Raw genomic sequence first — 22,465 nt, forward strand, 5'->3', positions numbered from 1 at the left:
ATGTATTGTCTATATTTACAATTTAATTTAGGACCAAAAAAAAAAAAGGGAAAACCGGTTCAAAATCGGTTAACCGCTTTTTTTAAAACGGTTAACCGGTTCGGTTTCGGTTCGGGAATTTTCCCGAATCGAAAATCCGGTTCGGTTTAGAAAAGCGGTTAACCGCTTTTGAACACCCCTAATATTGTTTATAATGTAATGTTATAAATTTATAACTAATTAAATAATTATTTAACTATGTAATGCTATAATTAATTAAGTGATCATAACATAATGTAATGTAATAATATTATAATTAATTATTTAATAATTTAATTAAGTAATCATTTGTTTATAATGTAATATTACAATTAATTAAGTAATCATACTATAAATTTATAATGTAATGTTAATATGTTATAATTAATTAAATTTCTAATCATTTAATTAAGTATTGTGTTAATGTTTATGTAGTAAATTACTAATGTTTATAATATAATGTCATAATTAATTAAGTAATCATTTAATTATATAATGTTATAATTAATTATGTGATCATACTATAATGTAATGTTATAATGAATTAAGTAATCATACTATAAATCTATAATTTAATATTGTAATTAATTAAATTTCTAATCATTTAATTAAAGAATCATTTGTTTATAATGTAATGTTATAATTAATGTTTATAATATAATGTCATAATTAATTAAATAATCATGTAATTATGTAATACTATAATTAATTATGTAATCATATTATAATAAATTAAGTAATCATACTATAAAATCTTTAATATAATATTATAATTAATTTGTTTATAATAGAATGTTATAATTAATTAAGTAATTATTTAATTATAATATAATGTTATAATTAATTAAGTAATCGTACTATAAATTTATAATGTAATGTTATAATTAATTAAAATTTTAATCATTTAATTAAGTATTGTGCTAATGTTTATGTAGTAAATTAATAATTACTAATGTTTATAATATAATATCATAATTAATTAAGTAATTATTTAATTATGTAATATTATAATTAATTATGTGATCATATTATAATGTAATGTTATAGTAAATTAAGTAATCATATTATAAATCTTTAATGTAATATTATAATTAATTAAATTTTTAATCATTTAATTAAGTAATGTAATAATGTAGTAAATTACTAATGTTTATAATGTAATGTTATAAATTTATAATTAATTAAGTAATCATTTAACTATGTAATGCTATAATTAATTAAGTGATTATAATATAATATAATGTAATAATTTTTTAATTTAATTAAGTAATTATTTAACTATAATGTAATGCTTAATTAATTAAATTTCTAATCATTTGTTCATAATGTAATGTTATAATTAATATTTATAATATAATATTATAATCAATTAAATAATCATCTAATTATGTAATGTTATAATTAATTATATAATCATAATATAATGAAATGTTACAATGAATTAAGTAATCATATTATAAATATGTTATAATTAATTAAATATCCAATCATTTAATTAAGTATTGTGCTAATGTTTATATAGTAAATTAGTAATTACTAATGTTTATAATATAATGTCATAATCAATTAAGTAATTATTTAATTATGTAATGTTATAATTAATTATGTGATGATACTATAATATAATGTTATAGTGAATTAAGTAATCATACTATAAATCTTTAATGTAATATTATAATTAATTAAACTTTTAATCATTTAATTAAGTATTGTATTAATGTTTGTAATAAAATGTTATAATTAATTAAGTAATTAACTAATTATACTATAAATCTATAATGTAATGCTATAATTAATTAAATTTCTAATTATTTAATTAAGTAATATACTAAATGTTATAAGTCAATTAATTAAGTAGTATCAATTAATGTAATGCTATAATAAATTATACTATAAATCAATTAAGTAATGTTATAAAATTATAATTAATTAAATAATTGTTTAACTATAATGTAATATTATAATTGATTAAGTATGATATTTAACTAGTAATTAAATTTATTAATGTCTATCAATTTATCATATATAATTAATTAATTGCTAATTTACTATAGATATACTTAAAACTTGATAATTGAAGTAAATAACTAAATATATTATTATTCAATCAAATATATTATTTTATTCAAAAATGATTCTTTTAATAACATTAAAACACTTTTAATTGGATCCTAATTCTAATTATACACTTAATTAATCAAAACTTTAATATTAATATATTAAAGTTTTTAATATGGTGTAGTTTCTATATAATAAGTATCATTGTATATTTATTTAATTAGGTTATACTAAAATTTTAACTTTTTCTATTTTAATTTTTTTATATGTAAAATAATGAAACCCTCCATTATTCACAAATATTTCATTGGAGCCCAGGTTCCAAAACAGGTTCCAAAAATAGGTTACAAACAGGTTCCAAATCGAGTACCCGCTATAAGTTCCAAGCCGGGTACCCATTTTAGGTTCTTTTTTCAGGTTCCGGTTCCTCCACACATAAGAACTGAAACCGAAATCGCACAGTGTCGGTTCCAATAAAATGGAACCGGAACAGCACAATGTCGGTTCCAATAAAATGGAACCGAAACCTACCCGCACAATGTCGGTTCCGGTTCTACTCGCCACCTGTGCTCACCCTTAGATATAACTAATCCCATTGGCTATAGGGTTTGCTATCCAGCCATAAGGGACAATAATGAAAGATTGAATCTTTAACAACACCAAATATGGTTAGTTTGCTTTATAAATTTCAATTTCTTAGGGGGCGTTTGGTTGGGGGTAATGTAGGATTATTGGAGTTATGTCATCTTATATTACTTGAATACCACGTTTGGTTGTCAAGTAATATAAGATTCCGGTAATCTTCAAATACCAATAATGGTTACTGTTGGTAATATTGGAGGTAATCTAATTACCTCTTTTTTCTTAGGTATTCTAAGATTACCAGGGTAATATTTATTTTATTACAATTCTATCCCTTATTAATAAAATTTTAGGACAATAATGCCCTTATTTTTAAATCTATTTACATGAATATGGTTTTTACTATTTCACCCCAATTAATTAACTTTTTGGACAAAATTACCCTTTAATTCAAAACAAATTGTAGCCCACCCAAGCCACCACCCCCACCCACATGTCACCGGCAATCACTGCTGCGGCCAACTGCGGTCGAAACGGTGCACGGAAGGCTGAAAATGGCTATCGTGCACCGATATGGCCATTTCTAGCCAGATATCTGGCCGAAAATGGCCATATTGCACAGGGAGGCCATTTTTTCCTTTCGTGCGTCGTTAGGTTGCTGGCGGCCTGCGGTGGTTGCTGGTGGCTGGGTTGGTGGGGGTGCTTTGTTGATTTTCTAATATTTTATTATGTGGTTGTTTTTGTTAAGTTTTTAAATGCAGGGGGTTATAATGATCAATATTAAAAAATAATATAATATTTAATTAGAGGTCAATATTCTAGGTTTTTACTATTTCACCCCAATTAATTAACTTTTTGAACAAAATTACCCTTTAATTCAAAACAAATTGTAGCCCACCCAAGCCACCTCCCCCACCCACATGTCGCTGGCAACCACCGTTGCGGCCAGCCGCGGTCGGAACGGTGCACAGAAGGCTGAAAATGGCTATTGTGCACCGATATGGCCATTTCTAGCCAGATATCTGGCCGAAAATGACCATATTGCACACGGAGGCCATTTTTTCCTTCCGTGCACCGTTAGGTTGCTGGCGGCCTGCGGTGGTTGCTGGTGGCTGGATTGGTGGGGGTGTTTTGTTGATTTTCAAATATTTTATTATGTGGTTGTTTTTGTTAAGTTTTTAAACGCAAGGGGTTATAATAATCAATATTAAAAAATAATATAATATTTAATTAGAGGACAATTCAGTAATTTAAATAACATACCTATCAATTTATTCTTTCCAACCAAACATATTAATATAACATATCTACCAACTAATCAAACATATTTTCCTAAAGATTATATAAATCTTCAAAGTAATCTAACTTTTAAATAATTTAACATTCTCAGTAATCCAATATTTTCGGAATCAAACGCACCCTTAGAGTTTTATGGATTAACTGTCTCATAGTAAATCAAGTTTGATTGAAGTGAGCAAAGCATTGCATTTAACTCTTTCTTTTACCCCCCAAAAGTTGGTTTAAGGACTTGGAAGAGTACCAGTCTGTCTTTCGGTTTTTGTTTTGCCATAAAGAAGATCAATTAATGAAATCTATAGTTTTGTTTTTTAAGAAATTTTGTGAATTATTCTATTATACTGTCAACTTATTTTCCCGAAGTGGGTGCTTTCCAGATTGTTAACTGCTTAAAGTAGACGTTACCCTAAAGCAAATTACTTGCCAGCAACTTGAAATAATGTATGTTATTTTGTCGGCTATGCAATTTGTATAAGCAAAGACTCATCATAAAATAAAAAGAAACGGGTGGTAAGGGATGGCCCAACCCAAATTTGAACAAAAAGAAGAGAGACCGACATGTTCACACCCAAGGTTCGACGAAATGACACTTTTTCACTCATTAAGTTTCAAAATGATACTTTTTTATCTTTCGTTAAGTTCTGTTAGTGTTTTATGTTAATATTTAACTGAAAAGACGAAAATATCTTTAAATAGTTTATTATAAATTAAAATTTAATTAAGTCAAAGTCTTTACTTGATTATTTATTAGTTTAAGTGTAAAGATATTTTTTTTCTTTGTTTATTTAATTAATTAAGAATATTGATTTTCTATATTAATTAGGAAAAATAAAAAAAATTATATTATGAAAAACATTATAAATTTAGTAGATTATTGAATAATGGTGATAGGATATTGATGACATTATAAATAAATAAATAAATATTAAGATCATTTAATTTTAAATAATTTTATAGCATTACTCCTAACTTTTTAGGTAAGACTAACTATTTTTTTTTTTTTTTTTTACTTTGTAGTTAATTAAAAATTTATAAAATCAAATTTTTAAGGGTATTTTCATTTTTTCAATAAATTATTAATAGAAAACATAACAAAATCTAAAGACGGATAGAAAAGTGTCATTTTTAAACTTGAAGGGTGGGAAAGTGTCATTTCCTCAAACCTTGGGATGGGAAAATGTCGTTCTTCCCAAAAAGAAGAAGGAAAAAGCACTTGTGAAGGAGTCTCTTTCTCAAACACCCGGTATCCAATGGAGCTTTAGAAATTTAAATTTGAAATTTGCAAATTTTGGGAAAAAGGTTACGCATGAAAAACCAATTGATTCTTTTTTTTTTATTCTTTTAATAACCCATAAATCCTTTGATTTTGCTTCGCCAAATGGTGTTCAAAACTAGAACTTTGCCAAACTCTATAATCTTTGAAAAGTGTGAAACAATGATCTTATTCATGTAGGTGCCCGCCCATGAAGAGACTCAAACGCTAACAATTAAAATCTCAAGACAATGGAATTACAATAACAGAAAGGTTGTCTGTACTGCCTTCATCATATGCAGTTTTTACAATAAATTCAGCTAATGTGGATGAAGGCCCTTTGACATAATGGGAATCCCATTTCAATATGAGATCACCAACATCATTTGGCTTGAGGCTCTCAAATATTCCATCAGATGCAACCACCAAATACCTATCATTACCACTTATGTGTTGCCAACCTGTTACCTCTGGCACAGCTATAACACCATACCTGAATCAATGAATAGCTTATTTGTTTAAAATTATTGTCATTTAAGGTTTGCACAAATATGAGTCCAAGAATTGCCATTAAACTTGGGAAATATTAGTAAACTTTGACGATTAAACGAGACGGGTATTAAGGTAACCATTTCAAATTAGGAACATCACCTTTTCAGATAAATATCGCCAATGGCACGGGACATGGCGAGGATGCCATTGACCCTAGGGACTCCCCGGACGATAACTGAACCACCTGTTGCTTCAATTCTGGCTCGTTCATCAGCTTGATCTGGATGATGATCTTTTGTCAATTCAATGGCTGAAAGAGAAGCTGCCAAATGCCATTTATCAGCGAGTTTGTGTCAAAATACAAGAAATAAGTTATCAATTATACAAGACAGTAGAAAATCCGACCTTCAGGCCCCTGACCAGACTCAATCTCTGAGAAGATAATGGCTTTTGAATCACCAACATTTGCAACTAAAATTTTCCCATCAAACAAAACAATGACAGTCGCCGTGGACCCTGATAAAAGGTTGTTCTTCACGGCCTCCTGAAAATATCGAATGCACCATCCACAATTCACGAGGAGCAAAAACAACTAGAACAAATTGAAATAACCTGAAGCAAGAAACCGAAAGGATACAACTTGCCTGAGTAAATTTGGCATCAATATCATAAATAGTACTCAACAATGCTTCTTTAATAACTTCCAGCTGCAAAGATTCACTATCATTTGCAGTAAACTCTCCCTGGAATTGCCCCATTAGCTTGTACATCTTGAAGACATAGTGCAAGTGAAAATAATCTGATAAAAGGTTAGAACCCGTCTCACTAGCTTCCTCGCCGCCATGACCATCAAATACTGCAGCAATTCCAAGCCTTACTTCCTGGAGCCGATTTTCGCCTGCACCCATAGATTCAATTAATTACTTGCTTTGATAATAACAATATATGTCCCTTGATAAGGGAAATTATATATTATCAAACACCTTGCAGAACAAATCAAAACACTTAATTGTGATTCTGCATTCAAAGATCATAAGACCAGAAAAGTTCCCAGAACTAAATATGTGGAACATCTGTTTGTGAAAATTACCCAACCAACTCGACTAATTTTACATGTCCTTCAATTTCAAAACTAACTCAATTCTTTTGAATTATAAGAGTGAGAGTTAGAGAAACAACCTATAAGCGGTATAATTTTCATGTGAAGATGACATGATATACGATCCTCTTGGTAGCGGCGATCTCCCTGAAGCTGAGCGAACTGACAATTGGGAGTGTGATTTTGAAGAGAAGGCCATTGGAGACATTCCTCAGAATCAAAAACAGCAGGAGCCCCACCTTGCTCATACACCATCATACATGATACAGTGACCCCATTTCCAGATGAACATGTTACAGTATTAGAAATAAGAACAAGTCCAAGTATGACAAATACAACTCCAAGCTCCTCCATTCTACCAACTGAGAAACAGAATTTTGCAATTCTAATCATTTGGGTTGAAGTTTTTTTTATTAATTCATATGAAGTAAGGGGAATTAAAATGTAATTCAAACATAATTTTAAGATTTCAATCTTGAAAATTTGCACCAATAAACAACGCTATTCTCAAATCAATTATCATATTAATTGACAAATTATTTTCTTTTCCTCTTCAGATTAAAATTTGTTACTACCCAGAAAAGTAAACTCGCCTTTTTCTGCAGAATTATTACGCGTGAAGTTAAAGATTATTTAATCACATATGGGCAGATTGCAATTGCATTACAAATTTGCATATATAAGAATAAGGGCAAGGGATGTATTAAAAATTTAATCATAAAAAATCCAAAATGATAAATTACAAAAATTGATAAAAGAAAACAAAAAGAGAAGACACGGATTTTACATTTTTACAAGCACACTTTCTCTAGTATACAAGGTGAGAATACAATTTGACCTTTTTTTTTTTTTTTTTTTTTTTAAATAAACTTAGAATTCTGTTGTTGGATAATTATGGTTCATGGCTGTATACGCGGCTGTGGAGCTCCTGCATTTCTTGATCATTTGGATCAACAGAAAGAGCTGCTCGGCAATCTCGCAGTGCGGCCAAGACATCACCCATATGCTCATGAAATGCTGCTCGCAGATGCAGAAGGTGAAGGTCTGCTTTGAATGCAATGGCCCTTGAGAGTTCTGCAATTGCTTCATTCTCTTTGCGGCTATCCATTAAAACTGCATCAACCAAAATCAAACAACAGCTGCAACATAAGTTGGATGTATAAATGCAGCATGGAGGTTGGTGATGTGGTGTATAGGCACTCGCTCTAATGACATTTTTTTCAAGATTGGGAAATAATCGGGAGCAGAGTGTCAAAAGATTTTAAGTGTAGGTGAAAAAAAAAAAAAATTATTTATTTTGCTTAAAACTAGGCTGTAAGTCATATAGACATTGGAGCTGTCATGTCCTAAAATTAGTAGTTCTCTTCTACTTTTACAACATATAGACAGCATTTATGACTAGTTAAACTTTGACATCGCACAAATGTCAAAGAAAAATCATAATGAAACAGCTATATAAGTAAGTATGGGACATCTTCGTACAAAGCTTGAGAGTAACTAACTAGTTTCAGCATTGCTCTTATATTTTTGATAAAATTACTTTCGGCTGAAACTTAGAAACAGGATACTCTGACAACAGCAACAAAATCAATCAAATATAAATTCTATTGTCTTCTGGGCCTCATGATCAAAATAGGTACCAACAGTTGGCCATTTTATGACAATAGGAAGATTTGCTAGTTTGGGTTCTCAGTATGCATAAACAGTACTATTGGGACTAGCAGTCAAATATCAGTAGATGATTGATGTAGCAAAGGAATATAATCATACCTGCAGCTCGATATCTATAAGGGTACACCCGGAGAGGATCTAATCGAGTAACCATTTCTAGATCTGCCTTTGTGAGTTCACGGTCGCAATATTCAGACCTCTTCTCATAGGCAGATGCATTGTTCCGAGCTTTTTCAATCAGTTTGGTCATTTCTGCATATGCACCAACCTTATCATTTCTCAGATAATGAACCCGAGCAAGGCCTTGGTGGGCTCTGGTGTGTCGAATCTTAAGGGCATTAACGTAGCAATCAGCAGCCATGTCCAACTTTCCAGAGTCAACAAAAACACTTCCTAGATTGTTTAAGGCCTGATAGAAGGAATTTCATAATTTCAAAATTAGAAAACGTTGTATCCCAACTTCACTTATTATGCATGCAAAATTGTTACAAATAGAATAACATGAAACTTTAAAAAGCTCAAAACTCCATCATTCTAAATTATTCAATCTTACTAATGAATAAAATAATTTTTTAATCCTAGAAGACTGGTCTATCTGAATTATATGCTCTACTTGCAATCAATGATCTATTCTTAAGAACAGATGACAACAGCCTCTGCATCCAAGCTAAGTCTTCTTAGCATGGGCAATGGCCAAAAATAATATCTTTTCTTAACAGTATCCCACTTTTTCTCTAAAGAATTCAGTGGTTCCATGCATAGAGATCCAATTAAGCTACTACAGTATTAACTCTCCCTAGGGCTGTCTAGCATTGCCCATCTACTGGCAATCTTCAAGCAAACAAGAGTGCAAGCACATTTTTAGTGATCAACAGAATCAAATAACTTGGAAATTAAAGAGATAGGGCGGCTCGAAAGAAATTTATGAAATGCACCACAACTGAACTTTTCCAGTCAACTAGTGTAGTGTTATAGTTTGCCTTGCAGCAGACCAAAGTTATGAACAAAATCATAGATCTGATGAGCTTTCACATTTTAACCATGGATCTGTTTCAGACCACAGCCAAAAACTGAGAAAATGGGCAACAATCTCAATCACTATACTACACTGTAACTGACATTAGCCCAGGAATTCTGATACCTTCCAATTTAACCATCAGGATTTCAAAGTTCTCTGAACATACACTTTGACTAACAATGTAGACTTCTCTCTGCTACTTAGCATGGCAAAATTTCAACTTCTCCAAGTAGGAACATTATACTTTTATCTCTTCTATGTAATCTTATTCACTCACTTTTAAGACCCTCCTCAAATACCTTAACCTATCACTAACCTCTCTCAATATTGCAGTCATTAATCTTCATTCAGCAGATTAGAGGTGGCAGTGGGCCGTGCTGGCCCACAAAATATTCGGCACAGCCCCCTACGGCACGGCACGAAATTTTCGTGCCGTGCCATAGCCTATGGGCCATGGGGGCCGTGCCGTGGGTTTCGAGTTTTGGCACGTGGGCAGACACGACACGGCCCACATACCATAAAAAATAAATAAATAAAACAATATTTGCGGGCCAGAACTTTTGGCATGTGGGCTGACCCGGCACGGCACAGCCCACGTGCCATAAAAAAATATATATATTAAAAAAAAAATTGTTTTGTAGCTGTTGAGATTTGGCTTATTTAAGGCACTTGCTACAAAAAATTTGGCTTATTTAAGAGAATTTGAGAGAGAATGAGAGAGGAAAGTGAATATGTGAAGAGGGGGGTGGCAACAGGTGGATTAAATAAGCCAAATCTGAACAACTACAATGTAACCGTCGAGATTTTTTGTAGCTACAAAACAAATTTATATATATATATATATTTTATGGCACGTGGGCCGTGCCAGGCCGGCCCACGTGCCAAAAGCCTCGGCCTGCAAATATTGTTTTTTAACCCGAGGCCCACAGCACGGTCCCCATGGCCCATGGGCCATGACACAACATGAAATTTTCGTGCTGTGCCGTAGGGAGCCGTGCCCTTTTTTTTGTGGGCTGTGCCGGCTCACGGGCCGGCAAGGCCCACTGCCACCTCCACAGCAGATATAAATAACATTTATTAAGTGCAGCATGTTTCTTTGACCTCTAATTCATGGTATTAGCCATAACTTTTTAGCTAATGTATTTACATTTATCATTTATAACCAAAGGGCTGAATGTTCTAGACCAAAAATATGGTGCTAACTTCAGTACAGTGAGCTAGCCAACATCATAACCTCGACATGTTGCTTGACTTTTGAATCTTCCTAACACAAACAGAAAGATTGAGGTAATAGAAATTCCTTTGTCAATATACAATTCACAGCCTCCATCCCTTGTCACAAATAATAATAATATAAAAGTAAGAAGCTTCCAAGGATGACGTATATCCACTAGTTAAACTACTTAAGAAGGAAGAATATGATACATAAGAGAGAGAGAGAGAGAGAGAGAGAGAGAGAGAGAGAGAGAGAGGCAAAAAAAACAGTGGAGCAAATACTAATAAAATAAAAGTAAGAAGCTTTCAAGGATGACTTATATCCACTAGTTAAACTACTTAACAAGAATATGACACATACATATGAGAGAGAGAGAGAGAGAGAGAGAGAGAGAGAAGAAGAAGAAGAAGAGGTGGAGCAAAGATGGTGAAAACCTATTTCGAAGACAGATGATAGCAGACCACTTCCAGAGTTAGGAAAAATATAAACAAATTGTGGGGGTAGCAGAGAATCCATACCTGGCCTTTCCGCAGCCTATCTGAGGGACACTTCAACGCATCTTCAAGCAGTGAAATAACAGTTGAAGAACTAGATGAATCCTGGCTAGAGTCAGCCAGTGCATAGGCTTTAAGGAAGAAGGCCTCAAAGGATCTTTTAATTTGTATAGACTCTTCCGCTTTTCTGAGCCCTTCATCACAATGACCTGTATCATATAAGATCCATCCCTCATACACCAGCCGCTCATGGTCACTAGGTGCATGGTGGCGAGCTAACTGTAAACTTCGCATGGCTGCCTCAGGACAGTTCAACCTAATTGAGATAAAAAATGAGGTTTAACTCACACTTATACGAATAATCTAAACACCACATAACATGCTAAATATACAGAAGAGGAACACGGAGTTGAATTCAGGATCAAGAATCAGAAATTATAGGAAATTTTGGATTTTGCAGTGAAATCCATCTTTTTTTTTTCCTTTCGTTGCACCAAATTCCAAATCATTTTAACAGTTGCACAATGTGGCAGGTTATTCATTTACGACGAAGCATAAAAAAATAACATCAAATAATAATACACATAAAATAAGGTTGCATATGCTTGATTAGAAAAAAAAAAAAAAAAAAAAAATACCGCTCATCCATTTGTTTAAAATAGCTATAACTGGAAGTTTATAACGAAGCATAAAAAAATAACATCAAATAATAATACACATAAAATCAGGTTGCATATGCTTGATTAGAAAAAAAAAAAAAAAAACTGCTCATCCATTTGTTTAAAATAGGTATAACTGGAAGTTTATAACATACCTGAGGAGAAGCAGAGACTGCCTGAAGTATAACACACCTTTTGGAGCATCAGATTCAAGCATCTGGTAGATTACAGACAGTGACCCAATATCGTCAACAGAAGACCAGCGATCATACAATTGCAACCAGCAATCTGCTGTAGTCCAACTATCGATATGCTCACGCACAAGAGTGCAGAGATGGGATGCTGCTACTCGTCCCTCAAACATCCTATAATCAGGAGAAAGTGTGAGAATTGCCTGGACATCACACATTGCCGATTGGTACTGCTCAAGAGCCAAATAGAAACAAAACCGGAGTTCCAAGCACTCTAGTGCAAGTTTAAAACCAAGAACCCGATTAATTTCTGCAAGTGCAGCTTCAGCATTCTGTTTCATCATTAAGGAAGCAGCCCTATACATATAGGGGTAAGTGAGAGTTGGGTCCAACTCAGTTGCTTTCTCAAGATCTTCCCACCTCTTATCAACTTCACAGTATAATGATCTCTCCTGATACATCCATCCCAGTGGAGTAACAGAGGAAATCACATTGCTGAGCTTCTCATAACACCTAAGTTTATGACCCTTAATAAAACCCAATCTAGCTAAACCGGTAATAGAATATGTATGGCCTGCATTTACAGCTGCCTCAAACAGAAGTTCAGCTTCGTCATACTCTTTCCTCAAGAACCTCACACATCCAAGTTGATGAAATGCCAGGAGTTTCTGTCGATCAGTTTCAGCAGAATCTAGCAGTCGTTCCAGGAAACAAACTGTTTTATCTGATCGAGGATCAAGGTTCATAGCAACTTCACTTAATAAACAGTACAGTGAAAAAGGAGCCACCCCAACCATGATTGATCTACGGTGTCTATCAGCATTGCTAAATATTTCCACCACACGGTTGTCATTCAAACAGTCAGGTAGTTCAAGTAAAAATACTTGCAAACACGATGCAGCAAGAACAGGGGAGTTCTGCTCAATAGCATATCCCATGAGTTCCACAGCATCTTCTCTAGAAGAAACTAAAGATGCAAGTTTCCTATCACATGCATCTTTGAGCCTTTCGCAGCAGAACTTATTTGCAAATACAAGGATTTCTAACAAAAGATTTGGAGGGACTTCGTTTAAACTGCCTGTCAAACTGAACTCACTTATTATCCTCATACCTGATGGAGTGATATTGTTTTCAGACAAATCTATGTTTTTGCAAAGTGATTCCATAAAACATCCATTAAGCATAGCATAGAATGGAGCTGAAAGAGCCGCAATTTTCTGCCTATCGCAAACTATTTTCTCTTCACCAATCCTAAATACAACATGTCTCAAAATTTGGTCCCCACTCATTGGTACAGGCTCATGGGAACCCACATTTGTATCATTTTGAAGCTGAGAGGCAACATCTACTGGTCCAAACTCTTGTGCACATTTGTCACAATTGGAAAGCAGGTCAGTGATAAGCTCTTCTCCTTGCTTCTCATACTTTAACCATGCCCCAAACACAAGCTTCTCGTGAAGGGTAATAGCCTTCTGCCAAGCTTTCCGAAGACTTTGCCGCATCAATTTGGCTTCACCAAGGCCCCTAAAGACCTGAAATTGTAATAAAAAGAGACTCGACTTCTCTTGAACAGGACACAATTCGAGTTCTTCATGTATTTGAGCTAAAACTTCTACATAATCAACTGGTTTATAATACGGTAGTAATGGTGGCTCAGGTACCTTGATAAGAGACTCTCTACGATATCATATCCCCACAGCAGCAACACAAAATACGAAAAAAAAAAAAAAAAAAAAGAAGTCTTAATCTGCCCAACATGAAAATGAAATAAACAATAAAGAGAAATAAAATAGATACTTACATGGAAGAAGATGCAAGGTGTTGTGAAGACAATTTGGAGAGCTTTCCTCTTTCAACTTGAAGCCATGACTGAGGATTGAAAGCATTAAGCTGTGATTCTTTACAAGAATCAGAGGGAAAAAAGGTCCTCATGGGACATAAGAGGTGAAACAATTCCCAGATCTCCACAATAGCCAGATGGGTTTTTTTCTCTCCGAAATTCAAACCCACAAACAAAAAGAAAAAAGAAAAAAAGTAAAGTAAAGCAAACACACAAAAATAAGAATCCTTCCTTCTTATCACCCTTAGCTGAGAAATCTTCTAACCTCACAACCCAACAAAAATTCCACTATCTAAATAATATAAAATATATCTCTCCCTCAGCAGCCAAAAAAGAAGCTGTTTTTACTAGTAAAAAATGAAACTTTCCTAGCAATCCAAGTCCTAAAAATCTATACGGATCCCGTTACAAAACAGAAATGAAGAATCAGAATTATGGTGAATTCTTCTAATAGATAGCAAAAGCAAACAAGATAGGACCAAACAAAGAAAAAGCACGAGTTACGCAAGATCTCTACCAAAAAAGGCAGCCAAACCAAACCCACAATAGAGCCCACATAATCTCTCACAAGCAAAGACAAAATAGCATAACAAACTCGTTACAATAAGAGAGAGAAACAGAAAGAGAAGAAACTAAAACTACCTAGTTGAGGGTTTCAATTTACAGAAGCAAATCTGACACGAGAGAGATCAAAGTGAAGGAATCCAAAGGGCAAAAATTCAGAATTCCCACTTTCTTCATTCCGCTTTTGTTTGGTAAAAGGGAAAGTTTCTTTTTCTTTTTCTTTTTCTTTTTTTCTTTATTAAAATTTCTTCCTCTCACTTTCCTTCTGTTGGAAACCGGAAAGATTTCAGCCACAGTTTGGTGCAAGTACAAAAACCGAAAATTAAAAATAAAAAAAATGATAAAAATTGACTGTGTAGGTGCGCCGTTAACGATTGGAAGTGAGAAAACGACATGTCGTTTTGTTTGGAGTAAAAGTGAGAAAATAAGTGTGATAAATGCTGTGTTGCTGTTAGGTTCAATTATTAATTAACTTGTCATAATGGGGTCCTTTGAATTTAAGTTAATTTAATTATGGTTAATAAGAACGAGTGGAGACAGTCTTGCATGTATAACACTCTTATCACAATATGATTGGGCCCACTTGATTTTAATAAATAAAAATGTTTGATTTTTTTATCACACTTTTACTCAAAATTAGAGCCAGTGACTCAGTGGTGGTGGTCAAAAAGTTCTGACATTCCTGTGTTTTCACTTAGAATTTTGGATTTGGATTGTGTTACTAACGTTAACATTTGTGGGCTTGTAAAATTCCAATCCATAAATAAACGGGCTGGATTAGAAAAAAAAAAAAAAAAAACTGCTCATCCATTTGTTTAAAATAGGTATAACTGGAAGTTATAACTACCTGAGGAGAAGCAGAGACTGCCTGAAGTATAACACACCTTTTGGAGCATCAGATTCAAGCATGGTAGATTACAGACAGTGACCAATATCGTCAACAGAAGACCAGCGATCATACAATTGCAACCAGCAATCTGCTGTAGTCCAACTATCGATATGCTCACGCACAAGAGTGCAGAGATGGGATGCTGCTACTCGTCCCTCAAACATCCTATAATCGGAGAAAGTGTGGGAATTGCCTGGACATCACACATTGCCGATTGGTACTGCCGAGAGCCAAATAGAAACAAAACCGGAGTTCCAAGCACTCTAGTGCAAGTTTAAAACCAAGAACCCGATTAATTTCTGCAAGTGCAGCTTCAGCATTCTGTTCATCATTAAGGAAGCAGCCCATACATATGGGGTAAGTAAGAGTTGGGTCCAACTCAGTTGCTTTCTCAAGATCTTCCACCTCTTATCAACCTTCACAGTATAATGATCTCTCCTGATACATCCATCCCAGTGGAGTAACAGAGGAAATCACATTGCTGAGCTTCTCATAACACCTAAGTTTATGACCCTTATAAAACCCAATCTGCTAAACCGGTAATAGAATGTTGGCCTGCATTTACAGCTGCCTCAAACAGAAGTTCAGCTTCGTCATACTCTTTCCTCAAGAACCTCACACATCCAAGTTGATGAAATGCCAGCAGTTTCTGTCGATCAACTTTTAATAAAAAAAATTATTCTCTCTCCCACCCAACTTTTTCCTCCGATTTTGCAGGTGGGAAAAACTTTCCCACTACACACATTGAATTATTTAAATAATTTACATTTGTTTTATTCCATTTCTTTTATTCTGCTCGTCTTCGTCTCTTTTCTTTTACTCTGTTCCATTTCTGTTATTTTGTCGTCCCTCACTCATTTCCATTTCTTTTATTTTGTCGTCCCTCACTCATTTCCATTTCTGTTCCATTTCCATCTCTTTGATTCTGTTCGGTCAATCACCATGGCTGAACAATGTAATAGTAGAGGTGTGCTTGGGGAAATTGATTTAAATGTTCTTCCAACATTAGAAGCTACGAATGAAGTTGATGACATAACTGAGAAAGTTAATACACATGTGAGTCGAAAAAACCTTACAAATGAACAAAGGCAAGCAATTTTTGAATCTCGATTGAAGCGAAGTGTTAATGGACAATGGAAGAAAAACACTACATAATTGAAAGGTGCTTCCTTCCTTTTTGCAGGTTCTACAACCTTAGTAGATAAAGAGAGAAAGGAGATGAGGGGCGGAATAGAAAGAGAGAAAGGGGATGATGGTGATAGAAAATGTGGAAGAGAGGAGATAGGGAAGAGATAGCAAAAAAGAGAGAGAAGATGGAAGCAGAAACGTAGAGTAAAGAAAGAAAAAGTGGGCAATGGAAAATATGGAAGAGAGGAGAAGAGGGGAAGAGATAAGATAAAGAGAGAGAGAGGAGATGTGGGCCATGACGAAAAGTGGAGAAGGGAGACAGACAAGACAAGCAGCGACATTTAATTTGAAAAAAAACTACACCCTTAAAACGACTTTTAAAAAAAAACAAAGGGAGTATATATTTTATGGCACGTGGGCCGTGCTGTGCCGTGCCGTGCCAGGCCGGCCCACGTGCCAAAAGCCTTGACCCGCAAATATTGTTTGTTTATTTATTTATTTTTTATGGCATGTAGGCCGTGCCGGCCCACATGCCAAAACCCGAGGCCCACGGCACAGCCCCCATGGCCCATGGGCCATGGCACAGCATGAAATTTTCGTGCTGTGCCGTAGGGGGCCGTGCCGATTCTGCCACCTCCACAGCAGATATAAATAACATTTATTAAGTGCAGCATGTTTCTTTGACCTCCAATTCATGGTATTAGCCATAACTTTTTAGCTAATGTATTTACATTTATCATTTATAACCAAAGGGCTGAATGTTCTAGACCAAAAATATGGTGCTAACTTCAGTACAGTGAGCTAGCCAACATCATAACCTCGACATGTTGCTTGACTTTTGAATCTTCCTAACACAAACAGAAAGATTGAGGTAATAGAAATTCCTTTGTCAATATACAATTCACAGCCTCCATCCCTTGTCACAAATAATAATAATATAAAAGTAAGAAGCTTCCAAGGATGACGTATATCCACTAGTTAAACTACTTAAGAAGGAAGAATATGATACATAAGAGAGAGAGAGAGAGAGAGAGAGAGAGAGAGAGAGAGAGAGAGGCAAAAAAAACAGTGGAGCAAATACTAATAAAATAAAAGTAAGAAGCTTTCAAGGATGACTTATATCCACTAGTTAAACTACTTAACAAGAATATGACACATACATATGAGAGAGAGAGAGAGAGAGAGAGAGAGAGAGAAGAAGAAGAAGAAGAGGTGGAGCAAAGATGGTGAAAACCTATTTCGAAGACAGATGATAGCAGACCACTTCCAGAGTTAGGAAAAATATAAACAAATTGTGGGGGTAGCAGAGAATCCATACCTGGCCTTTCCGCAGCCTATCTGAGGGACACTTCAACGCATCTTCAAGCAGTGAAATAACAGTTGAAGAACTAGATGAATCCTGGCTAGAGTCAGCCAGTGCATAGGCTTTAAGGAAGAAGGCCTCAAAGGATCTTTTAATTTGTATAGACTCTTCCGCTTTTCTGAGCCCTTCTTCACAATGACCTGTATCATATAAGATCCATCCCTCATACACCAGCCGCTCATGGTCACTAGGTGCATGGTGGCGAGCTAACTGTAAACTTCGCATGGCTGCCTCAGGACAGTTCAACCTAATTGAGATAAAAAATGAGGTTTAACTCACACTTATACGAATAATCTAAACACCACATAACATGCTAAATATACAGAAGAGGAACACGGAGTTGAATTCAGGATCAAGAATCAGAAATTATAGGAAATTTTGGATTTTGCAGTGAAATCCATCTTTTTTTTTTCCTTTCGTTGCACCAAATTCCAAATCATTTTAACAGTTGCACAATGTGGCAGGTTATTCATTTACGACGAAGCATAAAAAAATAACATCAAATAATAATACACATAAAATAAGGTTGCATATGCTTGATTAGAAAAAAAAAAAAAAAAAAAAAATACCGCTCATCCATTTGTTTAAAATAGCTATAACTGGAAGTTTATAACGAAGCATAAAAAAATAACATCAAATAATAATACACATAAAATCAGGTTGCATATGCTTGATTAGAAAAAAAAAAAAAAAAACTGCTCATCCATTTGTTTAAAATAGCTATAACTGGAAGTTTATAACATACCTGAGGAGAAGCAGAGACTGCCTGAAGTATAACACACCTTTTGGAGCATCAGATTCAAGCATCTGGTAGATTACAGACAGTGACCCAATGTCGTCAACAGAAGACCAGCGATCATACAATTGCAACCAGCAATCTGCTGTAGTCCAACTATCGATATGCTCACGCACAAGAGTGCAGAGATGGGATGCTGCTACTCGTCCCTCAAACATCCTATAATCAGGAGAAAGCGTGAGAATTGCCTGGACATCACACATTGCCGATTGGTACTGCTCAAGAGCCAAATAGAAACAAAACCGGAGTTCCAAGCACTCTAGTGCAAGTTTAAAACCAAGAACCCGATTAATTTCTGCAAGTGCAGCTTCAGCATTCTGTTTCATCATTAAGGAAGCAGCCCTATACATATAGGGGTAAGTGAGAGTTGGGTCCAACTCAGTTGCTTTCTCAAGATCTTCCCACCTCTTATCACCTTCACAGTATAATGATCTCTCCTGATACATCCATCCCAGTGGAGTAACAGAGGAAATCACATTGCTGAGCTTCTCATAACACCTAAGTTTATGACCCTTAATAAAACCCAATCTAGCTAAACCGGTAATAGAATACGTATGGCCTGCATTTACAGCTGCCTCAAACAGAAGTTCAGCTTCGTCATACTCTTTCCTCAAGAACCTCACACATCCAAGTTGATGAAATGCCAGCAGTTTCTGTCGATCAGTTTCAGCAGAATCTAGCAGTCGTTCCAGGAAACAAACTGTTTTATCTGATTGAGGATCAAGGTTCATAGCAACTTCACTTAATAAACAGTACAGTGAAAAAGGAGCCACCCCAACCATGATTGATCTACGGTGTCTATCAGCATTGCTAAATATTTCCACCACACGGTTGTCATTCAAACAGTCAGGTAGTTCAAGTAAAAATACTTGCAAACACGATGCAGCAAGAACAGGGGAGTTCTGCTCAATAGCATATCCCATGAGTTCCACAGCATCTTCTCTAGAAGAAACTAAAGATGCAAGTTTCCTATCACATGCATCTTTGAGCCTTTCGCAGCAGAACTTATTTGCAAATACAAGGATTTCTAACAAAAGATTTGGAGGGACTTCGTTTAAACTGCCTGTCAAACTGAACTCACTTATTATCCTCATACCTGATGGAGTGATATTGTTTTCAGACAAATCTATGTTTTTGCAAAGTGATTCCATAAAACATCCATTAAGCATAGCATAGAATGGAGCTGAAAGAGCCGCAATTTTCTGCCTATCGCAAACTATTTTCTCTTCACCAATCCTAAATACAACATGTCTCAAAATTTGGTCCCCACTCATTGGTACAGGCTCATGGGAACCCACATTTGTATCATTTTGAAGCTGAGAGGCAACATCTACTGGTCCAAACTCTTGTGCACATTTGTCACAATTGGAAAGCAGGTCAGTGATAAGCTCTTCTCCTTGCTTCTCATACTTTAACCATGCCCCAAACACAAGCTTCTCGTGAAGGGTAATAGCCTTCTGCCAAGCTTTCCGAAGACTTTGCCGCATCAATTTGGCTTCACCAAGGCCCCTAAAGACCTGAAATTGTAATAAAAAGAGACTCGACTTCTCTTGAACAGGACACAATTCGAGTTCTTCATGTATTTGAGCTAAAACTTCTACATAATCAACTGGTTTATAATACGGTAGTAATGGTGGCTCAGGTACCTTGATAAGAGACTCTCTACGATATCATATCCCCACAGCAGCAACACAAAATACGAAAAAAAAAAAAAAAAAAAAGAAGTCTTAATCTGCCCAACATGAAAATGAAATAAACAATAAAGAGAAATAAAATAGATACTTACATGGAAGAAGATGCAAGGTGTTGTGAAGACAATTTGGAGAGCTTTCCTCTTTCAACTTGAAGCCATGACTGAGGATTGAAAGCATTAAGCTGTGATTCTTTACAAGAATCAGAGGGAAAAAAGGTCCTCATGGGACATAAGAGGTGAAACAATTCCCAGATCTCCACAATAGCCAGATGGGTTTTTTTCTCTCCGAAATTCAAACCCACAAACAAAAAGAAAAAAGAAAAAAAGTAAAGTAAAGCAAACACACAAAAATAAGAATCCTTCCTTCTTATCACCCTTAGCTGAGAAATCTTCTAACCTCACAACCCAACAAAAATTCCACTATCTAAATAATATAAAATATATCTCTCCCTCAGCAGCCAAAAAAGAAGCTGTTTTTACTAGTAAAAAATGAAACTTTCCTAGCAATCCAAGTCCTAAAAATCTATACGGATCCCGTTACAAAACAGAAATGAAGAATCAGAATTATGGTGAATTCTTCTAATAGATAGCAAAAGCAAACAAGATAGGACCAAACAAAGAAAAAGCACGAGTTACGCAAGATCTCTACCAAAAAAGGCAGCCAAACCAAACCCACAATAGAGCCCACATAATCTCTCACAAGCAAAGACAAAATAGCATAACAAACTCGTTACAATAAGAGAGAGAAACAGAAAGAGAAGAAACTAAAACTACCTAGTTGAGGGTTTCAATTTACAGAAGCAAATCTGACACGAGAGAGATCAAAGTGAAGGAATCCAAAGGGCAAAAATTCAGAATTCCCACTTTCTTCATTCCGCTTTTGTTTGGTAAAAGGGAAAGTTTCTTTTTCTTTTTCTTTTTCTTTTTTTCTTTATTAAAATTTCTTCCTCTCACTTTCCTTCTGTTGGAAACCGGAAAGATTTCAGCCACAGTTTGGTGCAAGTACAAAAACCGAAAATTAAAAATAAAAAAAATGATAAAAATTGACTGTGTAGGTGCGCCGTTAACGATTGGAAGTGAGAAAACGACATGTCGTTTTGTTTGGAGTAAAAGTGAGAAAATAAGTGTGATAAATGCTGTGTTGCTGTTAGGTTCAATTATTAATTAACTTGTCATAATGGGGTCCTTTGAATTTAAGTTAATTTAATTATGGTTAATAAGAACGAGTGGAGACAGTCTTGCATGTATAACACTCTTATCACAATATGATTGGGCCCACTTGATTTTAATAAATAAAAATGTTTGATTTTTTTATCACACTTTTACTCAAAATTAGAGCCAGTGACTCAGTGGTGGTGGTCAAAAAGTTCTGACATTCCTGTGTTTTCACTTAGAATTTTGGATTTGGATTGTGTTACTAACGTTAACATTTGTGGGCTTGTAAAATTCCAATCCATAAATAAATAACATAAAACAAAATATGTTAAACAATTTTTCGAGGATTACTAAGAAATTTTTTATCAATACTGTTAGGTTTATAACTTTTTACGCCGTAACTTTTCTTTGATTAACTCATAGATAGATAAATAAAACTTATTTTATAAGCTCATTTATGATAAATTATCACGTCAAAAATTATGAAAAAAAATTATAAATATAACATTAATATTTTTTTATATATAATAAAAGTTTTTTAGGGGTATACATCATGTTATGCATATAAAAAAAAAAAAATTAAAAAATTAAATTGAGAGGGATAATTACGAAAACCATAATTGTTTAATTATCAACGATTGACAAGATTAACGGGAGTAAGGTTTGAAGGGTTTTAATGAATGATGATCAAGGATGAAAATTGTGGTGGTGCGAGATCGCAATGATACCGAAATTAGAAACAAAATATAAATTTGAGTAATAAAGTAGTATTTTAAAAGTCTGTAAGTAAAAAAGTATTATTAAACTCATTATGTGGGTGAAAAAAAATTATTTTCTCTATTGTTATTAGATCAAACCTAGTATTAGTTTGCGTACATCTCAATTAATCTTTTAGGTTTATTGAATACTCTATAAGTTTAAAAAATTAGATAAATCATAATATTATTATAGTAAGTAACTCTAAAATTTGAATCAAAAAATTTAAGAAGAA

General features: G+C 34.2%; 3 protein-coding genes across 3 annotated transcripts; all 3 read right to left on the minus strand.

Moving 5' to 3' along the window:
• Window positions 1-5,449: 5,449 nt before the first annotated feature.
• LOC116145868 (probable protein phosphatase 2C 51) lies at window positions 5,450-7,245 on the minus strand. The gene is made up of 5 exons (XM_031431306.1): window positions 6,878-7,245; window positions 6,343-6,596; window positions 6,104-6,242; window positions 5,858-6,020; window positions 5,450-5,699 (listed from the first exon to the last, which is right to left on the minus strand). The coding sequence occupies exons 1-5, from the start codon at window positions 7,188-7,190 to the stop codon at window positions 5,450-5,452; spliced, it is 1,119 nt and encodes a 372-aa protein (XP_031287166.1). The 5' UTR covers window positions 7,191-7,245.
• Window positions 7,246-7,636: 391 nt separating this feature from the next.
• On the minus strand, window positions 7,637-14,673 carry LOC116145842 (ETO1-like protein 1). The gene is made up of 5 exons (XM_031431271.1): window positions 13,848-14,673; window positions 12,011-13,723; window positions 11,221-11,512; window positions 8,568-8,877; window positions 7,637-7,910 (listed from the first exon to the last, which is right to left on the minus strand). The coding sequence occupies exons 1-5, from the start codon at window positions 13,976-13,978 to the stop codon at window positions 7,690-7,692; spliced, it is 2,667 nt and encodes an 888-aa protein (XP_031287131.1). The 5' UTR covers window positions 13,979-14,673; the 3' UTR covers window positions 7,637-7,689.
• A 3,028-nt stretch (window positions 14,674-17,701) lies between these two features.
• Window positions 17,702-21,238, minus strand: LOC116145834 (ETO1-like protein 1). The gene is made up of 3 exons (XM_031431266.1): window positions 20,413-21,238; window positions 18,576-20,288; window positions 17,702-18,077 (listed from the first exon to the last, which is right to left on the minus strand). Exons 1-3 carry the CDS (start codon window positions 20,541-20,543, stop codon window positions 17,702-17,704), a joined length of 2,220 nt encoding a protein of 739 aa, XP_031287126.1. The 5' UTR covers window positions 20,544-21,238.
• Window positions 21,239-22,465: the final 1,227 nt, after the last annotated feature.

This window comes from Pistacia vera, unplaced genomic scaffold, assembly GCF_008641045.1.
Source record: "Pistacia vera cultivar Batoury unplaced genomic scaffold, PisVer_v2 Contig468, whole genome shotgun sequence".
Taxonomy (NCBI): domain Eukaryota; kingdom Viridiplantae; phylum Streptophyta; class Magnoliopsida; order Sapindales; family Anacardiaceae; genus Pistacia; species Pistacia vera.